This window comes from Cheilinus undulatus, linkage group 9 (genome assembly GCF_018320785.1).
Source record: "Cheilinus undulatus linkage group 9, ASM1832078v1, whole genome shotgun sequence".
Taxonomy (NCBI): domain Eukaryota; kingdom Metazoa; phylum Chordata; class Actinopteri; order Labriformes; family Labridae; genus Cheilinus; species Cheilinus undulatus.
In genome coordinates, this window is record NC_054873.1 from 36,241,871 (window position 1) to 36,261,269 (window position 19,399).

Consider the following 19,399-nt stretch of genomic DNA (forward strand, 5'->3'; position numbering starts at 1 on the left):
GAAGCAGACAGAGTTCCAACGCTTCTTTTTTCACCACTACATTGGCAACAATCAACCTAAGTGTAGCTGATAGCTGGCTGGAGCTTCTTCTGACTGCAACAGTTTGAGATCATGGCTATTTCACTCAGGCCTTCATGTAAACATACTGAGTCAAAAAGGGAATAGGAATGTCTTTAATGATGATATTGCAGATTTATTTCTCTTAAAACAGGTTTAAAGATAGAGAGGACTGTCATCTCCTTGTTTGGTCAGTCTAGTTCTATAAAATGTTCCTGTTATTATAACATTAAAACCATGAAAGAGGATATCTTAATATGAGAGGTTTGAAAAGTTATATTAGCCAAATTATTAGTGAAAACATGACAAGAATTAATAATACTGCCGAAACCCTTTGACATAGGTGTGTATGTGTTTGGTTCACTGTACCTGTGAGTGTGTACAGTATTGGGTAGTCTGCTGTAACATGGCAGGACTGCTATCAGTTCTGAAGGAACATGGTGTTGGGACATGGAAAGCAGCAGCAGGACGATTTATTTCAGCATGCTCTGGTCGCTGAATCGTCCTCCTGAGAGGAGTTGCTGGACTATCAGATGGGCCCGCTGTGAAGAGGCTGCTGATCCACTCCTCCAGGGTTGCTTTTTCTCTCCAGAGGGGGGCATGAAGGATACCCCGACACTGGACCATCCATCACGTAAGACACTGTGGGTATCCATGGTGCTGTATCACTACTATCGCTCTACCTGCCCTCCTCATGCCCAGGAAGCAAATCTCTGCTCCTCAGAGGACGGGAACTAATTGTTAGTCGCTTTCTTATTCTGTTTCGATTACATCCCATCCCTCCATCCAGCGTCCGGCTCCATCGCCGTCTATCTCTCCATCTCTGTCTCTATGTCTCTCTCCAAAGGTTCAGCCAGTGTCCCACCCCTCTGTCTCCCCAGGACCTTTATCAGGGAGACGGCTTTGCTCATTAAGGAGTTAATTTTCTCACTCCTATCTCTGATTAGTATAGTCAACCTAAAGCACTGTGAATTCTTTAAATTTTCCTCCTTGTTATCAAAAAAGGCAGAGCGAGAAAAAAAGATGGGAATGGGGGGATATTTAATCGGTTAAGTAGTCTTCCTGGGGAACTAGATTTCTCTCTCTTCCTTCCTTTTTTTCTCTTCCCAGCAATGTAAAGAAATCTCGCTGAAAGCCGGCCCAGCTCAGTAATTCAGTTTTTTAAAGCACGAGGATGGAGGGATGGGGGGAAGGAGGAGGGAAGTGTGGGAGGTGGAGGGGGGATGGTGGCGGGAGAGGGAGGGAGAGAAGAGAGAGAGAGAAGAAAAAAAAACGACTTGATGAAATTCCGCTATCAGCTCCGAACCAATATGCAAAATATCTCGCTGGAAATCAAATAGCTATTATGTTTTCATTTCCACGTCGGCGTATTTGCTTAATGAAGAGGAGACAGATCAGACCGGCAGAGAGAGTCTGCAGGAGCCGATAACCGCCAACGGCTCCCAGCTATCCGCGCAGAGTGACGCTCCCAGTCACTACGCTTTTTCACTGAAAAAAAAAGAAAAAGAGGAAGGGATGGAGGGAGGGGAGGGAGAGAAAGAAACAGAGAGAGGGAAGGTGATGGAGTATGAGGGGAGGGAGAGAGGGAGCTTGAGTGATATTGAAAGGGGACGGAGGAGAAGAAAGAGAGGTGGTGGAGGCAGTGGTGGTGGGGGTAAGACGGGATGAGGAACGGAGAGATAAAGCCAGAAAGAAAGAGAAGAGAGGAAGAGAGAATATAAAAGAGAGACTGCAGGTTGGGAAGAGGAGAGGTGAGGAATGAGAAGTGTTCAGAGCCCTTTAAACGGGGTTCCTAAAGTCTAAAATACCTTAATTTTTTAAAACTGAAGGCCTTTAATGGTCCTCATCACAACCAGTTTAAGTTCTCAATAAAACAACTTTTTTTTCTTCACCTGCCTTTTGTTAGTGTGCAACATTGAAAATGTCAGGAACGTGCTGCAGCTCCTATATGTTTTCATGCATTTGCAGGCCTTTGATGTTTGGTGTCTTGCTGTGTTCAAGTACATGAGCTCACCTCTTTATCACAGCAGTGGGATCAGTCATTATCATTTGCCTTTCTGTGTGTCTGCTGTGATGGACAGTTTATACCTTTCTGTTAATTTTTGTGCAGCGCTCCCTTTTTATTTTTCAATCTCCTTGGTTTGGCCTTTTTCGCACATTTCTTCACACTGTTGGCGGGAGCTTTTTAGTTCCTGTGGGCATGGCAGCAAACATGCTGTGGCATGGAATTATGATATTTTTCAGCAATGCAAAAAATTCCAACCTTATTGTTTGGTTGCTGTTTAAACAGCATCATATGAAGAGTTCTATTTTGGTGCAGTCGATGTGTGAATTTGACAGCCAGGAGGTTTAAATTCGCCTCGGCCAAGAACAAAACTGTTGATGTTAGAGCTGCAATGAAACTTTCAGGAATTTAATACAAAAATGTCAAACATGACTTCATTAATGCAAATTATTGCTTCTCTTTTTTATCATTTATGATTGTAAATGAAGGGTTTTGGTTCATTTTTAAGCTCCTAGTTGATCACAAAGGGCAATTCAAACATACGACTACTGGGATAAGATTTCTTTTTTTTTTTCTACATGGTATTTCTTAGTGATTTAAAGATTAGTTTTTGAAACAATTGGGGTGACATTTATGCAGCTTAATAAAGGTCATTTGCAGCCCAAATGAACAGCTGTAATAATAGTAATGATAACAAAGCCCACTTGTTCTTACTGGGTCGCCACAATACAAAATTTTAGAATTTGATACTTGTGTGTCCATTCTAGACTAGGGTGCTGTTTCTTATTCAGAAACTACCGTCAAACTCCTGTCACTGCTGATGCACAAACACATTTAACACTTTGGTACATTTTTGTGCAGTTTAGTCCACTGGTTCTCAAACCAGTCCAGCCATTGGATCCACCACTGCCTTCTTAATGTGAGGTCATGACCTAAATTTCCAGAATTTCAAGCACTCGAATTCTTACAAGAAAATGCTGCAGTTTGGACCCCAGGTGGCACAAGATGTAGGACTGCACAAGACACTGGACAAAACGTTGGGAGGAGCATACAAACATTTCATTCCACTCTGTTTTGCTGTGATAATGTAGAGTTTTGGCTGTTTTTTTAACACCTTGAGAAATCAAGACATTTCCCTTGAAAAACAGTTTTCTTTAAGATAGGATAAATAAGTCGAGACCTCAAGAAAACAACCAGCATGTATTCCTTGTCCAGCAAAAGAGCAAAATAAAATACATGGATAAAGGCCTTGCATAAATCCTTAATACTTTCCCTTAGTTGATTTTCAAGGCCCAGTTTGTGACCCACTGAAAACAGCTTTGCAACCGGCTTTTGGGTCCTGACCCACCAGTTAAAAACAACTGATTTAGAGAGTAAGGAGTTTGCCAGTGATCTTTAATGGATTCATTTCACAGCCAGGCATCTATCATACCAAATAAACGTAATTATTTTGAAAAGTTTTTGTAATTTTTGAAGCTGTTAGTTATTAGTTGTGAAATGCATTCTGCTGGATTCAGCACTACTGTGCTGCAGTGTTTATGGTGTTGGAGGTCTAGGGGTATTAGTGGCGCCTTCTTTGAGGCTTTGTGTTTTCTTCTCTCAGTCAGCCCATAATAATGTCATCATACTCATTTAGACTGACTTCATGCTTCTAACCAGGGAATAAAACACACACTTGTTAAATCTTTGTTTATAACTCAAACTTTATTTACTTTTATGACAGCAGATAAATATAAAAACAAATATAAACAAATCCATGAATATGAACAAAACAGACAGGAAACACAAGAGACATCAATAAATATACGATAACATAGATGGAATACTGTAGAAGCATCATAAGTGCATAACTACGTACAATTACATCAATGTTCTTATACAGTCCATCAACATCATGAAAAGATCAGGTTCCTCCTTCCAGTATGAGGGTTAAAACTGTCCCACTGCTCCTTAGATAAGTCATTTTTTTTGGTTTAGTTTTCCAAACACTTTTTCAAATGCAACTATTGCCAACATGTCTTCTTTCCCCAGTTTTGATGTAAGAATGAACATTTGCTTAAATTAGGTACAACTGTTTTATCTTAGATGAGACATAACTGTGGTGATCTGGGTAAAAAGCACTCCAATAACTCCTCCATAAGATCCAAAACATAGTTACACAATGGGAAGACCATTCGGCCTTGCCATAAAGCATGGATCGAAGTGCCATGCTCTGTTTTACACTTCCAACACAAACCATCCTTGATTAATCCCATATTATTTAATCCTTTGGAGTGGAGTTATATTTTACACTGCATAGATTTGATGCCTGCTTAATCTTTAATAGACTTGAGCTTGTATGGTGCTATTTTAGTTGTCTGACTACTCAAAACACTTTAACACCACAGGTCAATCTCACCCATTCACACCTCATCAGAAAGCATTCACACACTGAGGTCGGAGGCTGCTATTTAAAGTGTCCACAGTATTAACTAATCCCATTCATACTCATACACACTGACATGCCACAATGTAGCATCTCGCTGTGGTTCAGTGTCCTCCCCAGAGACACTTCCACATGTGACTGCAGTTGCTGAATCGAACCCCTGACCTTCACTGACCACAACCCGTCCTGAAATGTGCAGCGTGTTTTGGTTGTAACAGCTTAGCATGCTGCCATGACACTTCAGCTTTCTTTCATTATGTTGTTTTAAAAAATATATTTTAAAAATATTCTTTGTATTAATTTCCCCAATGTTACACAGTTGAAGGATTGACCTGCATATTTACAGTATGAAAACACTTCTACTGCAGAGGAAAATGACAACAGGCCCAGCTACTAATGGGATGTGCTGTCTCTTTAATGATGAAATCTAAAGGTCCATCTGTTGATCAGGTTTAGAATATCGATGTAATATCTGTCATAAAAATGTACTTTTTTCACTGTAGATCTGCTTACTGTTTAAATAAATTAAAAAAAAAAAATGAATCTCATTGATTTGCGTACTGTGGGTTCGATTAAAATTTGCATGCAGGTTACTTTGATAAACCTGCATTTGTGAGTTGCTTTGGAGTACAATGTAAGCGTGATTTTGCATGATTTTGGCATGTTCATCTCCATTGACCTCCACACAAAAAGGAACATTAGAGTGGAAAAGTAAATATGTGTCTTAATAGTCTCTGATGACTCACATGGCTCTTTTTTTGTCTGAGCGTTCTAGTTGACAGTCCAATGTGAGTAACTCCATCCATGTCATTCCATCATTTAGTGAAAAACCATCCTGAAACTTCTTTCCTGGTCTGATTCTTGGAGCAGGTTTCATAGAGATTAAAGAAAAAAGGTGTGATGATGCAGGGCATTGATGGAGGATGACTCATTTCCAGGCCTTGATAGTTGGGTCCCTACATCCTCAACCATTACATTTCACTTATTGCAGCCCCTCCTCCACCCCCCACACCGCAATCTTGGAACTTTATCATCATCACATTAGATGTGAAGATGTGCAGAGTGGTCAATAAGTCCAGAGGATTTCAGATCTGTCGAAAAAATCCATGGCTTTGCTTGAGTTTGTCATCCCCAGAGTAATCAATGGTGCGTCGTTAGCAGCTCAGATCCTAAAGGCTGAGGAGAAAAAGCTGATTTTTATTGAAGCTGAATATAACCGATCGATATCCTGGCCTGTGTGGACGCTTCCTCTTGTGTGAGGGGTTGATGGGATCCAGCGGAGGGCCATGGAGCTGTGATAAGAGCTCACGCAGTGTTGAGGGAAAAGTGCAAAGTTGATTAAAAGTATTTCCTCAGCGGTGGGTAATTCTCGTCGCTCTGATCAATAAGTGGCTCCTCTCTAGAGCGTGACTCTGTGTCAGGTACTGTAGTTTCTCTCGAGAGCTCACACATCCTCCTCTCCTTCCAATATTCTCCTCTTTCTTTCTCTAAATATCCTCTTTTAATGTTTCTCTTCACAAGTCGATGATTTTGCGATACAGGCGTGCCTTCTCTTGCTTTCAGGTCTAATGTATTTTTTTGTGCGGCGGGTTATTAGCGTGAGAGCGGCAAGGCCTGCGTCTGTTTAATCAGGCTTGTTGAGCACGCAGGTTTGATGTGTGTTGTCTCTGTGTTTAATCAGCGAGCTGCTCGCTGCAGGTTTGATGTGGACGGAGAGTTAATAAAGCAGTATCTTTGGTGCCTTCATCAGCAGCAGCACTTTGTTCTGCCTCTCCTCGCTCCTCCAAGACAGACAGCTGCAGTCTCTGCGCTGCTGCTCAACTACTCCTCTTATTCCACATCTGTCTTCTCTATCTCATCTATGGAGGACCAGATTCCTTCTCAGAGAGCCTGGTATTTCATTTTTAGGCCAGCCAGTTTCACACCTGACATTCACGTCCATCAGACTGCACATGATGACTCTTATGTCTCAAAAAAGATGAATTAAAGAACCATTGGATGTAGAAGAATAGAGTAATCTTAGTGCCTCATGTCCAAAATGATTAAGTGTGCATGTTAAATGTCTAAATAAGCTCTTTTGTTTTTAAATTTATGTAAATAAAAGATAGGAAAAATAATATTTAGCCCTTTTGGTCACACATTATCAACATTTTTTTTGCTTGAATCAGTGTGGATAATCAAATCCATACATTAATTATTCATTATTATTACATTTAAAGAAAATACTGACTGCTGACATTTTAGTTGAAGATAGCACACATCAGCTGGATGAAGCTTTTCAAGTTTACACCTATGTGTTTTTAGGACCAGAGTTAAGCAATCTGTAGAATTTAAAGTACGAGCCACTGAGAGATCTTGTCCAGTAGTCTTGTTACATTTATGATCAGATCATAGTTAATCCTAAAGAAGAATCCAGGCCTTGTTTCCTTTTCATTAGAAAAGAGTTTGTATTCACTCTTCAAACTTGTGTTTTTTCTCTAATTTCATAATCATAATATGAATCTCTTCATTTTTTTTTAATATGACAATCACTGGAATGACAAAGCTGGGGCAGATTACTGTTGAAACCATAAGCATTAAAATTAGACACAAAATAGAAACTACTGATCACTTTAATGCTATAAAACATGCATGCTAGGAGCAGTAATATATGGTAAATAGTACGTTAAAGGATGATTTTGATTTGTGCGGATAATATAGACTGAAAATGCTTCTATTGAAACCCTGCTATTAAAGCAGGGACTCACATACTTTTGAGAAATGACCCTTTAAATAACAGCTCCAGAGACTGGGGACCCCCACTGTTCCTGAAGGTGGTTAATATTAAATTTAGCCACACACCCTGAGAATGAGGCCTTACCCAACACTGGTACAACACAAAAGAACAACATAGTCTGAAAGAAGTAAAATTCTTCTGTCTGGACTAATTAGGAACATTTTGGAGCGAGAGGAGAGTGGATAGAGTCTGACACAGGGATGAGAGAGTGGGGAATGACATGCAGCGGAAGAGCCGCAGGCTGGACTTGAACCCAGGCTGCCTGCGTAGATGGAGCGTGATCTAACCACTAGATCAATCTTTGCCAATGATGTTGGAATTTTACCCATACTTGAAATGCCAAATTATGTTCATTATATTTACTGCCAGTATTTACAAATTCACTTTAGAGGATACCAGTACTGGTATGTACATGCTGGTCAGACCTAAAGCTTGAGTCCATAAAACACAATTTAAAATTTAAGGAATGAGGATGAACAAAGAAAAGGACTTCAGCTGGTGTGTAAAACTCAACAAATTTATTTGACTGATATTTAGAGCCGACATTAATTATTTTAAGTATTGGCAGAAATATTCATACCTGAAGATACCGATGTGTTGACAATATCCCGCACCTAGACTCCTTTATCTTGTAATTAATTTAAAGAAAGGCTAAAAGCAGAATACAAATAATCTCTATGCATGGCCATGAGTGGACATACTAGATTTAATAATGCAGTCATGTCAATGGTCATCTTTACAGAAGCAGACTCCTGCATTATTGCTATCATGTGCAAACTATCTTTTTAAGGATTTTTTAGACACCATACTTAAATTTCAACATGAATCTCTCCAAATTTCTGTTATTTTATCTCTAAATTGAATAAATTTTATGCATGTTTTTTTGTAGTCATGAGAAAAATCTACCAATTAAAATCATTTAAAATTTGTCTTAGATCCTTGAAAGGCGTCTTGCTTCGCACCTCTCTGTGTCTTTAGACCCCATCATTGGGAACTACTGTGTAAAAGGATCTTTTTGTCACTATTCTATTTACTTGAATACTTCATCATATTACGTCAAATCTTGTAACTTTTAAAAATCATTTGAATCTAATTATATGACTTTGTTTTTATGTGCTTGTAGTCTCACTGGCATCAGTGTGGGAAATAGTTTAATGTCCTTCTGAGAAACATGAAGGTTTGAAGTAGATGAATTGAAATAAATTCACTTTTAGAAGAATTTAAAACTCTGTAAGTTAACATTAGTTTGTAATCTTGCAAAGGAATAGTATGTCTAGAAATGCAAAAACATGTTTATCATATAAAATCAAAATTGAGTATATTGTTTTCATGTTCTCTCTGTCTAAAATTAATCACAAGTGTATCTTTGTGCATAAAAAACACTTAAGATGCATGTCATTAGACCCCACAATATATATTTAGTAAGATAAATATACTTATGGTTTTAAACAAACAAATGAAAAGTCATTCCAAGTTAAATGGGCAGTTTAATGCGACAATAAGTCACTAAAAACTAACTAAAGATAATGTTTAACGTATACTTAAATGATAGCAAGAGTATAAAATTAAATTAGTCTGAATTTTGGCTGCATTTCTGGGAAGAACCATTTTAAAGTGCTCTGACATGAATCTAAATGTATGAATTAGGCCTCAACAAATCTAATGCACCACTACAAGATCAGTGTTTCAAAATATTTTCTGAACTTCACCCGTTAATATTTTACTGTTCCTCCCTGGAGAATCCAAAGTTTGGTCAAATGAATGCGCTTTAGGCTGTAACAGGATCCTCATTTACTTTAAAACCTAGAAAGTTCTGTGGTGCTGTTGGATAAGCCTCTGCTTAATTGATGTCTCTCATACAGAGATACACATGTGGGCTATGTCTTTTTTATTATTTCTACATCTCTTCAATGAGTTCAGTCCAATTTTCTCGTGGATATCACGCTGTAACAATTAATAAGGCTTTAACTTTTAAACAGGCCAATGAAGTAGAATGTGCCGCACTTATCACACCATCCTTTCTGCCAACTATCCGAGGCGGGAGGAGAGGAGGAGAAGAGAGGGGGAATATATTTCTCCTTGGATAAAAGAGGGGAGAAAGTGGAGCTGAAACTTTTCCGCGCCATTTGATGTCTGAAAGCAGTGATGCAGCGATTGATTCATTAAACCAGAGCCGTAATGAGGAAAGAAATCATAATTCAAACTTCCATTTTAAACAGGAAATATAATTGGAATTTTATACAGAGAAGTCCCTTTGTACAATTCTGATTAAAGGAAAATTAATTGTATGAAAATGTCCTTATAGATACTGAAAATTAGATCTAGCAAAGCTCAGGCGACGGAATTCTAAAAATATTGTGTACAGGATCGATCTTTTTCTTTCTCCTCTACTCTTTTTTTCTCTTATGAAGGTCCAAATCTCACTGTGTTAATTTTATCTGAAATTACAGTGAACCATGCAGGCGTGGAAGTTGAAATTAGCCTAAAGATGTTTCATTTACAAAGACAGAAACACTTTGTCAGCCGCCGATTGTTTCCCGGCATTATCTCTTGCCTGCTTTTAATTGCTTTGGAAGTGAAATTAACAGAATTAGAAAAATTGCCTCTCCCTTTCTCTACAAGCTTCTTTATTCATGGGTATTGTTGTGTGCTTTGTATAGATTATAGACTCCTTTTGTTCCAGTATTGTAAATATATACGCCCCCCAGTCACGGCTTTAGCTCCGAAACAATCCCCCTGTTCGCTCGACACAACCTACTGCAAATTAATTTACAACCTGTCTGGATTGGGGGGAGAAAGGCGGGAAACGGTTTTCTCTCTGTATTCATTTCACTCTGATTTAGTTATTCAAAAACAATGTGCCCACCCTCCTTGACTTTCCAGTACATCATCATTATGTACGTGACTTGTTTTCTCCCTCGGCAGTCGGCGGCACATTCTTCTTCACCCCCTAATCCTCTTAAAAGAAATGGTTACCCTGAATTAATAATTCTATCATGGCGTCCTCTCGGGAGAACCGAGCATGTCATCCGCTGCAGATGAACATGCCTTTTCATAATCAGCAAGCCTTGAAACACTAGTAACTATAAGTCATTCTTAAGATAGACACAAACATCCTGTAAATACAACAAAAGCGGATGTTTGAAGGTTTCTGAGGAGCCCTTAATGCACCGTTAAAGAGGCCCGCTGTATTCATCTTATAGAAGGAGTATTATTAATGAAGCAATTTAAAAAAGTCACATTAAATCCATATTAACTGACTCCATTTTTTTGGATGTAATCTTCAAACAGGCTAAAATAGATCAAAAGTACTGTATAATTACTATGGTCAGCAGGGATTATGAAACTGTAATTGATACAGATCAGCCCAGCACTAATCACTCTTTTAGCTACATTTTTAGGTATACTGTAATTTGGCTTTAAGGTCCCCCTTGGCTCCCTGCTATTAATCTTCTGGATTAGACCGTTCAGCGTGTCCAATTCTTGAAACCATTTTTTCAATGAGTCCAGTTAGAAAAAAAAATGGATCAGTGTGTTTAGGGTGTTTTTCCCTCCCTTTCTTTAGTGCATAAAATCATAAGTAGCTTGTTTAACAATATCACTTTCTTTAATTTTTTAACCTTTCTGCACCCGGCAGTTTAGACTCAACGCCCATGGGAAGACAATTAAACTCAAATCCCTCTCTCTGTTTGCAGAATTAAAGTGTGACTGTGTTCTGTGATTGAGGCAGAGACGAAGAGCTCTGCAATTCACTTCTCTACAGAGCTTTATTTCAATGATATTCTTCATATTTGTTCATGTAATTGAACCAATAAGTCTGTTAGTTCTATAATGTTTGTCTTAACTTAATGGGGAATTCTACTACTCTTTTATGTGTGCTATATTGTTACACGTTTTGGGATTAAAATCACTAACTGGTATGAAAATTATAGAAATTAATTTTGCAGACTGCCTCAGCCAAATAGTTAAGAGCAAGTGTGTCAGATTGATGAGTTTCAACATTAAGTTCTGGTCTATGCCGACCACTGATAATCGTTTGAACAGGATGAAAACAGAACCTGAAGGTTCCTTACAGAGACAGAACTTTAAAGATGCTTTTATGAAAAAAAAAAAAGAGAATTAGTCGCTACAAAACTACTAAACTAAATAGGGATGCCTGATATTATTTTCTATTGGTATTGGTATCGATATTTGCTTGAAAAGTAAATTATTGGGTTGCATTTGGCCTAGCGGTTCGGTCACTGGTGGAGGAGGGATTGGTGGACAGCTTTCCTAAACAGCTGTCAGACACAGGGGAAGTCCCAGCTGTAGCAGGGATCAGAACCTGTCAGGAAGCAGAGAAATGTGGATTCATCAACACAAGATCAGCTCCAGTAGTTAATATTCCTTTTCTTCCTCCTGCAGGTTCCCTCGGAGATCTTGATGGCGGTGAGGAGAACACACCAGACAACCTGAGCCTATCCGGAGAAGAGGGCGGCGCCTCAGACCCTGATGATTCAGCAGAAGGCGACAGCTCCAGCCCACCGCCGTACACACCTCTGTACAACGAAGGTGAGAAGTGGGAAAAATAAAAATGAATAGTTAACAAAGAGGCTAGAAAAAAAAGAGCCTCGTTTTCAGGCCTACTGGATGCTTTGGAAAATAAGCTGTCGTCTTCTGTTGTCAATTTAACGTTAAGAAGCTCCGATCAATTTTTTTTTTAAACTAAAAGGAGGTCTTTTTAAAAAAAACTTCATGGACAAATGAAAAACAAATACATGGCTTAATTTTGAAAAACACACTTTCAAAGGATGATTAAAAAGAGAGGAATTCCTCCAATTTTTTGATGAATTGCTCAGTCATCAGTTTCAGTTGGCAAATTGCTTGTCTTTCTTTATTTTAGACTCAAAGGAATCAATTATCTGTTATAGACTACTACCTAAACTATCTTTTCAAATGTGTTTTGTCCCATACATTTCTAAGTAGTATTTTCAAACAATGACTCTCATCCTACTTTGTTTTTAAAGAATTTTTGGGGGACTTTTTGCCTTTATGGAGACAGGAAAGCTGAAGAGAGGAAGGGAATATGGGAAGAGAGAACTGGGGTAGACATGAACCAAACAGCACAAAGACCTGGTATCTATTTATTGTATCAAGGACTATAGCCTCTGAATATGGGTGCCTGCTCTACTCACCTGGCTAAAATCCTACTATCCTGCTTTTTAACAGTCAAATATATCAATCTCTATTTCTTGCTGCCTCAGCAATGTGTTGCAACGCTGTTGCAGCATTTTCACTGTGCATTTGTGTGACTGTGCTTTAGTGAAGCTCTGACGTCTTTACACCCTGGGACTTTGATATTAATTAATCAATCAAACTTTATTAATATAGCACTTTTCATACAGGACAGTGTAGTACAAAGTGCTTTACAACAGACAGATAAATATTATTAATACCACTGCAGTACGACTTAACCTGAGCACGAGAGATCGTGGCACATTGGGAGCTCCACCTGCTAACAAAGTGCTGAGCTCTTCTGAGTACTTCACAATCCCATTCTCACCACTGTAACCACACTACATGGACAAAAGTATTTGGCCAAAGTTCTCAGTTATTGAATTTGGTTGTTTCAATCAGACTTGTTGCAACAAGTGTATAAAATCAGGCACCTAGCCATGCAGTCTTTATCCACAAACAGTTGTGATACTAAATGTGTCGTTCTGAAGAGCTCAGTGACTTCAAGCATGCTGTCATGGAAGCCTTCTTTGCAATAAGATGGCTCATGAAATTTCAGCCCTGCTGGATTTTCCACAGTCAATTGTTAGTGATATTTTTTTAAGTGAATGCGTTTAGGAATAGCAGCAACAGCCATGAAGCAGAACACCTCTTAAAATCACAGAGCAGGGTCTATAGTGCACGGTGCGTAAACATGCCAATGCTCAGCTGATTCCATAGCTGGAGTGTTTTGAACTTCCACTGGCATCAATGTAAGCACAAAAAACTGTGCTGTAGGAGGTTCATGGCAAGGTTATAATAGTTTTGGATTTTTATTTTCATTTCCATTTCGTTTTCATGTCCTGTGTTATATTTAGGTTTAGTTTTAATTTGTTTTTACTGCTGTTTGTTTGTTAGTTTAGTTTTTATTTTGGAAAAATGCTTCGTTTTAGTTTAGTTTTTTATTAGTTTTAGTGTTAGTTTTAGTTTTTTTATTTCGGATGCATGTCATGGCTGAGTGAACATACATCTTTTAAAACTTATTCAAGAAGACTAAAACTAAGGATATTTTTTCTCTATTTCTATTTTATTTTGGTTAGTTTTGTAAGCCACTAAAGAGTTTTAGTTCGTTTTCGATTTTTTGGTAGAGCTTAGTTTTAATTTAGTTGTCTCTTTTTTTAAATTTTAGTTTTAGTTAGTTTTGGTTAACTATAGTAACCTTGCTTCATGGAATGGGTGTCCATGGCCCAGCAGCTGCTTGCAAGGCTCACATCACCAAGTCCAATGGCAGGTTTTGGATGGAGTGTAAAGCACACTGACACTGGACTGTGGAGCAGTGGAAACATTCTGTGGAATGATGAATCACACTTCTCTGTTTGGCAGTCAGATGGGCAAGTCTGGGTTTGGCTGATGCTGGGAGAATGTTAACTGCCCAACTGCATTGTACCAGCTGTGAAGTTTGATGGAGCAGGGATAATAGTATGGGGCTGTTTTTCAGGGTTTGGCCCCTTATCTCCAGTGAAGGGCAATCCTGATACTCCAGCATACGAAGACATTTTGGACAATGCTACGCTTCCAACTTTGTGGCAACAGTTTGGGGAAATAGTAGGGAGGTTTAGCGACTTTTGACTTCACGTCATGATGCAAAGGGGATCTTTGGGCCTATTTTTTGGGCTTAACCGCCCTGCTAAAAGCCTGTTTCTATTCCAGCATGACTGTGCCCCAGTGCACAAAGTATGGACTATAAAGACATGGTTTGGTGAGTTTGGTGTGGAAATACTTTTCTGGCCCACACAGAGCCCTGACCTCAACCCTGTCAAGCACCTTTGAGATGAACTGGAATGGAGAAACCAGACCTTCTCATCCAACATCAGTGCCTGACCTCATAAATGTACTACAGAATGAATGGGCACAAATTCCCACAGAGACTCCAAAATCTTGTGGAAAGCTTTCCAAGAAGAGTGTGGCTGTTATAGCTGCATAACAGGGACCAACTGCATATTAAAGTACGTGTATTCGAATACAATGTCATTACAGTCTCTGTTGGTGACATGGTCCAGCAGCTGAACACTTTTGTTCATATACAGTCATGGACGGAAGTATTGGCACCCCTGGAATTTTTCCAGAAAATACAACATTTCTCTCAGAATTGTAGCAATTATAAATGTTTTGGTATACACATGCTTACTTCCATTATGTGCATTGGAACAACACACAAAAAAAAAACAGAAGAAAAACCATAATTTTAATCATGACATAATTTGACACACAACTCAAAAAATGGGCCCGACAAAATTATTAGCACCCTTTTATAACTGTGGGTAAATCATTTTACTTCAAGCATGTGATGCTCATTTAAACTCACCTGTGGCAGTAACAGGTGCTGGCAATCTAGAAATCCCACCTGAAGCCAGTTAGAATGTATAAAAGTTGACTTAACCTTTGTGTTGTGTGCCTGTGTGTGTCACACCAAGCATGGAGAAGAGAAAGAAGAGCTCAGAATTTTTGGAGGACTTAAGAAGCAAAATTGTGGAAAAATATGAACAATCTCAAGGTTACAAGACCATCTCCAGAGATCTTGAGAGTCCTTTGTCCACTGTGCGTAATACAATGAAGAAGTTTATAACCAGTGGAACTGTGGCTAATTTCCCTGGACGTGGACAGAAGAGAAAACTTGACAAAAGAATGCAACACAGGATAGTTGGAATTAGGGCTGAACGATTTGCAAAAATAATTTAAATACGATTTTTTTCCCGAATATTGCAATTGCGCTTTAATATATGATATTCCTAGGTCAATCTTATGTATTTTTCGACTAATTCAAGCAATAAATAAAGCCACGTGCATTGGAAACAAGGAAATTATTTCTGAAGCAATTAATACATAGTAGCATGAATCTGAATATGGGGGTGCAACAAACTTTAAGCAATAAAGGAGGCAGCTGGGGTGGGGGAGGTGAAGCTGGCTACCAACTGAGGTGTGACTTCCCTGAAGTAACGCTAGGCTTCATCAGTTTTATTTTGAATGAGCTTACTGTTTTTGCTCACATTGCCATTTGTCATTTGCTTTGTCTAAGGACATCAGCATTTTACGTCACTCATTTTGATGAAGAAAAACATACATAAAACACGAAAAGGAGGATTTTTGTAAACCATTATAAAACATGACACTTGAATGTTTACATAATGTGCATAAAATCTCAGCAAAAGTTGATTTATTAAACTGGTATTTTGACACATTTAAAGTTAAAGAAATATTGCAACTTCTGCAATTTGTTAATTGCAGCAGGCCATATTGCGAATATAAACGCCATATAAACGTGTATACCAAAAACATTTGTAATTGCAACAATTTCTGTGAGAAATGTTGTATTTTCTGGAAAAATTCCAGGGGTGCCAATACTTTCGTCCATGACTGTAGTGTACCTCTGAAGCTGGCTTTAATCTGACACCTACCCTGCTGTAAAGGAATTACTGATCACTTAATAGAAATTGTCTACCTTGTTGCTTCTGGTTTACTTTGATTCAATGCGTTTTTGAGAAATCAGTATCCGTTTTAGCATATTTAATAGCTACTCAGAAACTTCTTTCTGGTGTTTCAAAGGAATTGAAGTATCAACATTTTTGACTAGTTAGTCTCTTTAGCTTCATTACATTGATGTCAGCCCATGTAATGCCGATGTACTTACATTTTTACGGGACTCATTACTTTGTCACCAGTTGGAGTTTTTGTTAGAAAAAAAATGTTGCGATTGCTGGCTTTGTTTTGGGGAGCTTACCACCTAAAGTAACATTGGGTCGTTATAATGAGCTATTTAGCCTTGGTTCTTTTCAGTGCATGGTGAGCAAGTGCACTTTGGATTTGTAACTGCAATAAACGATAATCAAGGGAAATACAAGTGCAATACTGGCTTTGTAGGGCCTAGAGAGAAATTTAGATATGTCTGTTTTTTTACAACGATGGGCAACACAATGTGCTTTACACTATCACACATGCAAAATGATAAAACCTCAAAACATTGCATACCTCTAAATACACACAAAACATCCAGATGTCTAGTTTACTGTCAGTTATTAGTGGTTATGACTAGATTTATCTCCTCATCAAGACCTGAAGTCTGTCTCTCACCAACAGTCTACCTGTTATCTGACAGGAGACGGTAAACGTTACACAGAGACAACTAAAAAAACTCTCAGGGACCTTTATGAGGCTACAGCTCTTCCACATGTATCACTCTTTTATCTCTATTGTGTCTAAACCGACAAAAAAAAGAAAAAGAAAGAAAATTCTCTGGGTTCAATCTTGGCTTCAGTGAATCTGCCCCCTTGTGCACCTCTTATCCCGAGCCTGCTCCTCTCTCCGTGTGATAGCAGCCGAGTTTTCAGTCATATTCTTTTGACTTATTCAAGATTTCTCTAGCTGTGTTTTTTAATCTCAAAAATTCCTGCTCTTGTGAAATTTTGGGGGCTGGATGTGATAAGCGTCTGTTGGTTGGCTTGGTTTGATAAACCCATGGAAATTCTGTCAGGTGCTAATCGAGACGAGATTAGAGATTAGTTGTGCTGTGTGTGTGTTTGAGGTGAGGAGTGGGTTATGTGTGTGTTAGATTGTATAAGAAGAAGAGATGAGAAAACTCTGGCTGGCTGAACATGTGAGCAAGTTTCTTTGGTGATAGCAAACAGACTTGGTGTCTTTGTTTCTTCAGTATATGGAGGCAGAAGAGTGCCATAAAAACAATGTAATGATGATAAATTTATATTGAATAATCTAAAGAAAAAAAGACAATAACATTTTAAATATAATAAGAAATAATAATTTAACATATATTTTTTAGTGTTGTTGGCTTTGCAGGATGACCCGCCTACAGCTATCTGATTGACAGCTTGACTTGTCAAGGAAGACAAAAACAGAAACATTTATATAGTTTTTGTTTACTGGTATAAGTTTCATTGTTTGAAAAAAATGTAGATATAGTTGCCTGTAATTTTTTTCTGTCAAACTTTTTGTATGCATCGCTAAATACACTTGTAAAAAAGAAATTTGCAAGCAAAATACATTAAAGTAACAAGTAACTGTCATGACTGCATTGAAAGCAGCTTGAAAAAGATTTATTTCAGTGTTTATCTCATTAGATTGACAATTTACATTTGCACTCTGGTTAAACAAGACCAGTTAAAAACTGAGTATATGGCTGACCGCAACTATCTGGGATGCCTGTTGAAATGCCTGACTGGCAGAGTGATTTTGTCATTATTGTTATTTTTTGTGAGCCAAATTCATTGTGGCAACTTCAACGTATACCTACATGCTGTCCTCTCTCTGTGTGTCTCTCCTCTTAATAAGGCTCGTCTCTGTGTGCATATGAAACACAACAGAGACATGTGTCAGACTTCACTGAGAGAGACAGACACAGAGTCACTGGAGATTTAATGTTTTTTTGTCAGGTATTAGTCTTTAATGGTAGAAAGTTTATACTAACAACAAAACACTAACTGTTTATGAACTGTTTATTCTAAAATGAAAGAAAAACTGCAGCAGGTTTCATGAATATATGCAATTCTCCTCAGACAGGTGTGTAAGGGTCTTAATATGGGTAAAATTAAGCTGAATTTCGTCTTTTATATACATTAATTATCTACAAACACTACATTTATCATATTCCCCACAAATAAAGACGTGCCAAACGTTTAAGTAGCGTATTCTTAACAATGCAAATGCAGAGATTTTAACCTTTATTTGTTCCCCATAAACATATAGTATTAAGGGAATATTTATCAAATATTTTTTAACATTTAACATTTTTTAACATAGCAGGCGACACAGAGACACACAGCTAGAGCGCACACACAGCGCTGACGCGCTGGTCCTCCGTGGTCAGAGAGAAGCTTTAAGAGGAGAAAGTTCTGGTGTTCATCCTCCAGCATTCTGAAACTTGTCCCCTCAACAGATAGAAGCCTGAAGTGTACAATACCAACATGTTAGCGTTTCTGTGTAGGTGTGTGCTTGAGTGTCGCATTTCTGTGTGGCATTGTTATGCAGCAAAGTGCTGCTGTGACCCATTCAGAGCTAATCGCTCCTCAAGCAGCTAGCATACACAAGCACTTACACAACAAGTTACCTTCCCCCCCCCAGCTATCACAGTCATGCCAAAGCAGGTCAGCAGAGGAGTGGAAACATCTTTCCCAAAATGAAAAGCTCATAGGGTTGTTTTTATTCTTTGTAATACAGAAATGTGGCCCAGTTCTGGTTAAACAGAGACCATGCTAAAGCTATATCTGAGCAACTCTGTATGTATGGCTCTAGTTAACACAGTGGAGACAGCCATTACCAACAGCATTCAGTACAAGGAAACGCAACTATGGTAGGGCTTTGAAAGTATGATCACTCACTCAGTTAGTCAGACACAGACATCACCATGTGTAGAGCTCACCTCAGTGGTCAGCCAAAAATATTGGCATTTGAAATGACCATGAAAGCAACATGTTTTTCCTTCACTGAATTATTAGAAATCACACTGGTTCAGTTGAGAGAATCAGTACATATGTAACAATTTGGCATTGACAATAAAATTAATGCAAGCCTCTCGGTAACCAGCGTTCCCATCCTTGCTGTATATGAATGTAATTTTGTCCTAAAACTTCAAACCAGGTCAGTTGTGGTAGGATCCCTCAAGTTTTGCTTGTACAAAGTGTAACCCCATATACTTATGATGTTTAACACCTCACTGTCCCTCCACTGACTGCCTCCATCATGTTTCATGTTTGGTGCCATTAGGCGCAACTGACTTCTACCTTCGCCGACTCTGTCTCACCTTGGTGCAGAACTGTGATGTGTGCTGTCCTAGAATGACGTCAAAGTTGCATTCAGTGTGACCTGACTAGACTGCAGCAAATTCCAAACGATCAGATATGTATCTGATTCTGTACCATGTATGAAAGTGGCC

At 38.5% G+C, this 19,399-nt stretch overlaps 1 protein-coding gene across 2 annotated transcripts in view; it reads left to right on the top strand.

The window, feature by feature from the left end:
- Positions 1 to 19,399, top strand: part of zfpm1 (zinc finger protein, FOG family member 1) — a 158,458-nt gene that overhangs the window by 54,994 nt on the left and 84,065 nt on the right. For both annotated transcript variants that reach the window (XM_041795408.1, XM_041795409.1), the window contains exon 2: positions 11,668 to 11,814. In XM_041795408.1, coding sequence (XP_041651342.1) covers positions 11,668 to 11,814 — 147 coding nt within the window. The remainder of the gene's footprint in view (positions 1 to 11,667; positions 11,815 to 19,399) is intronic.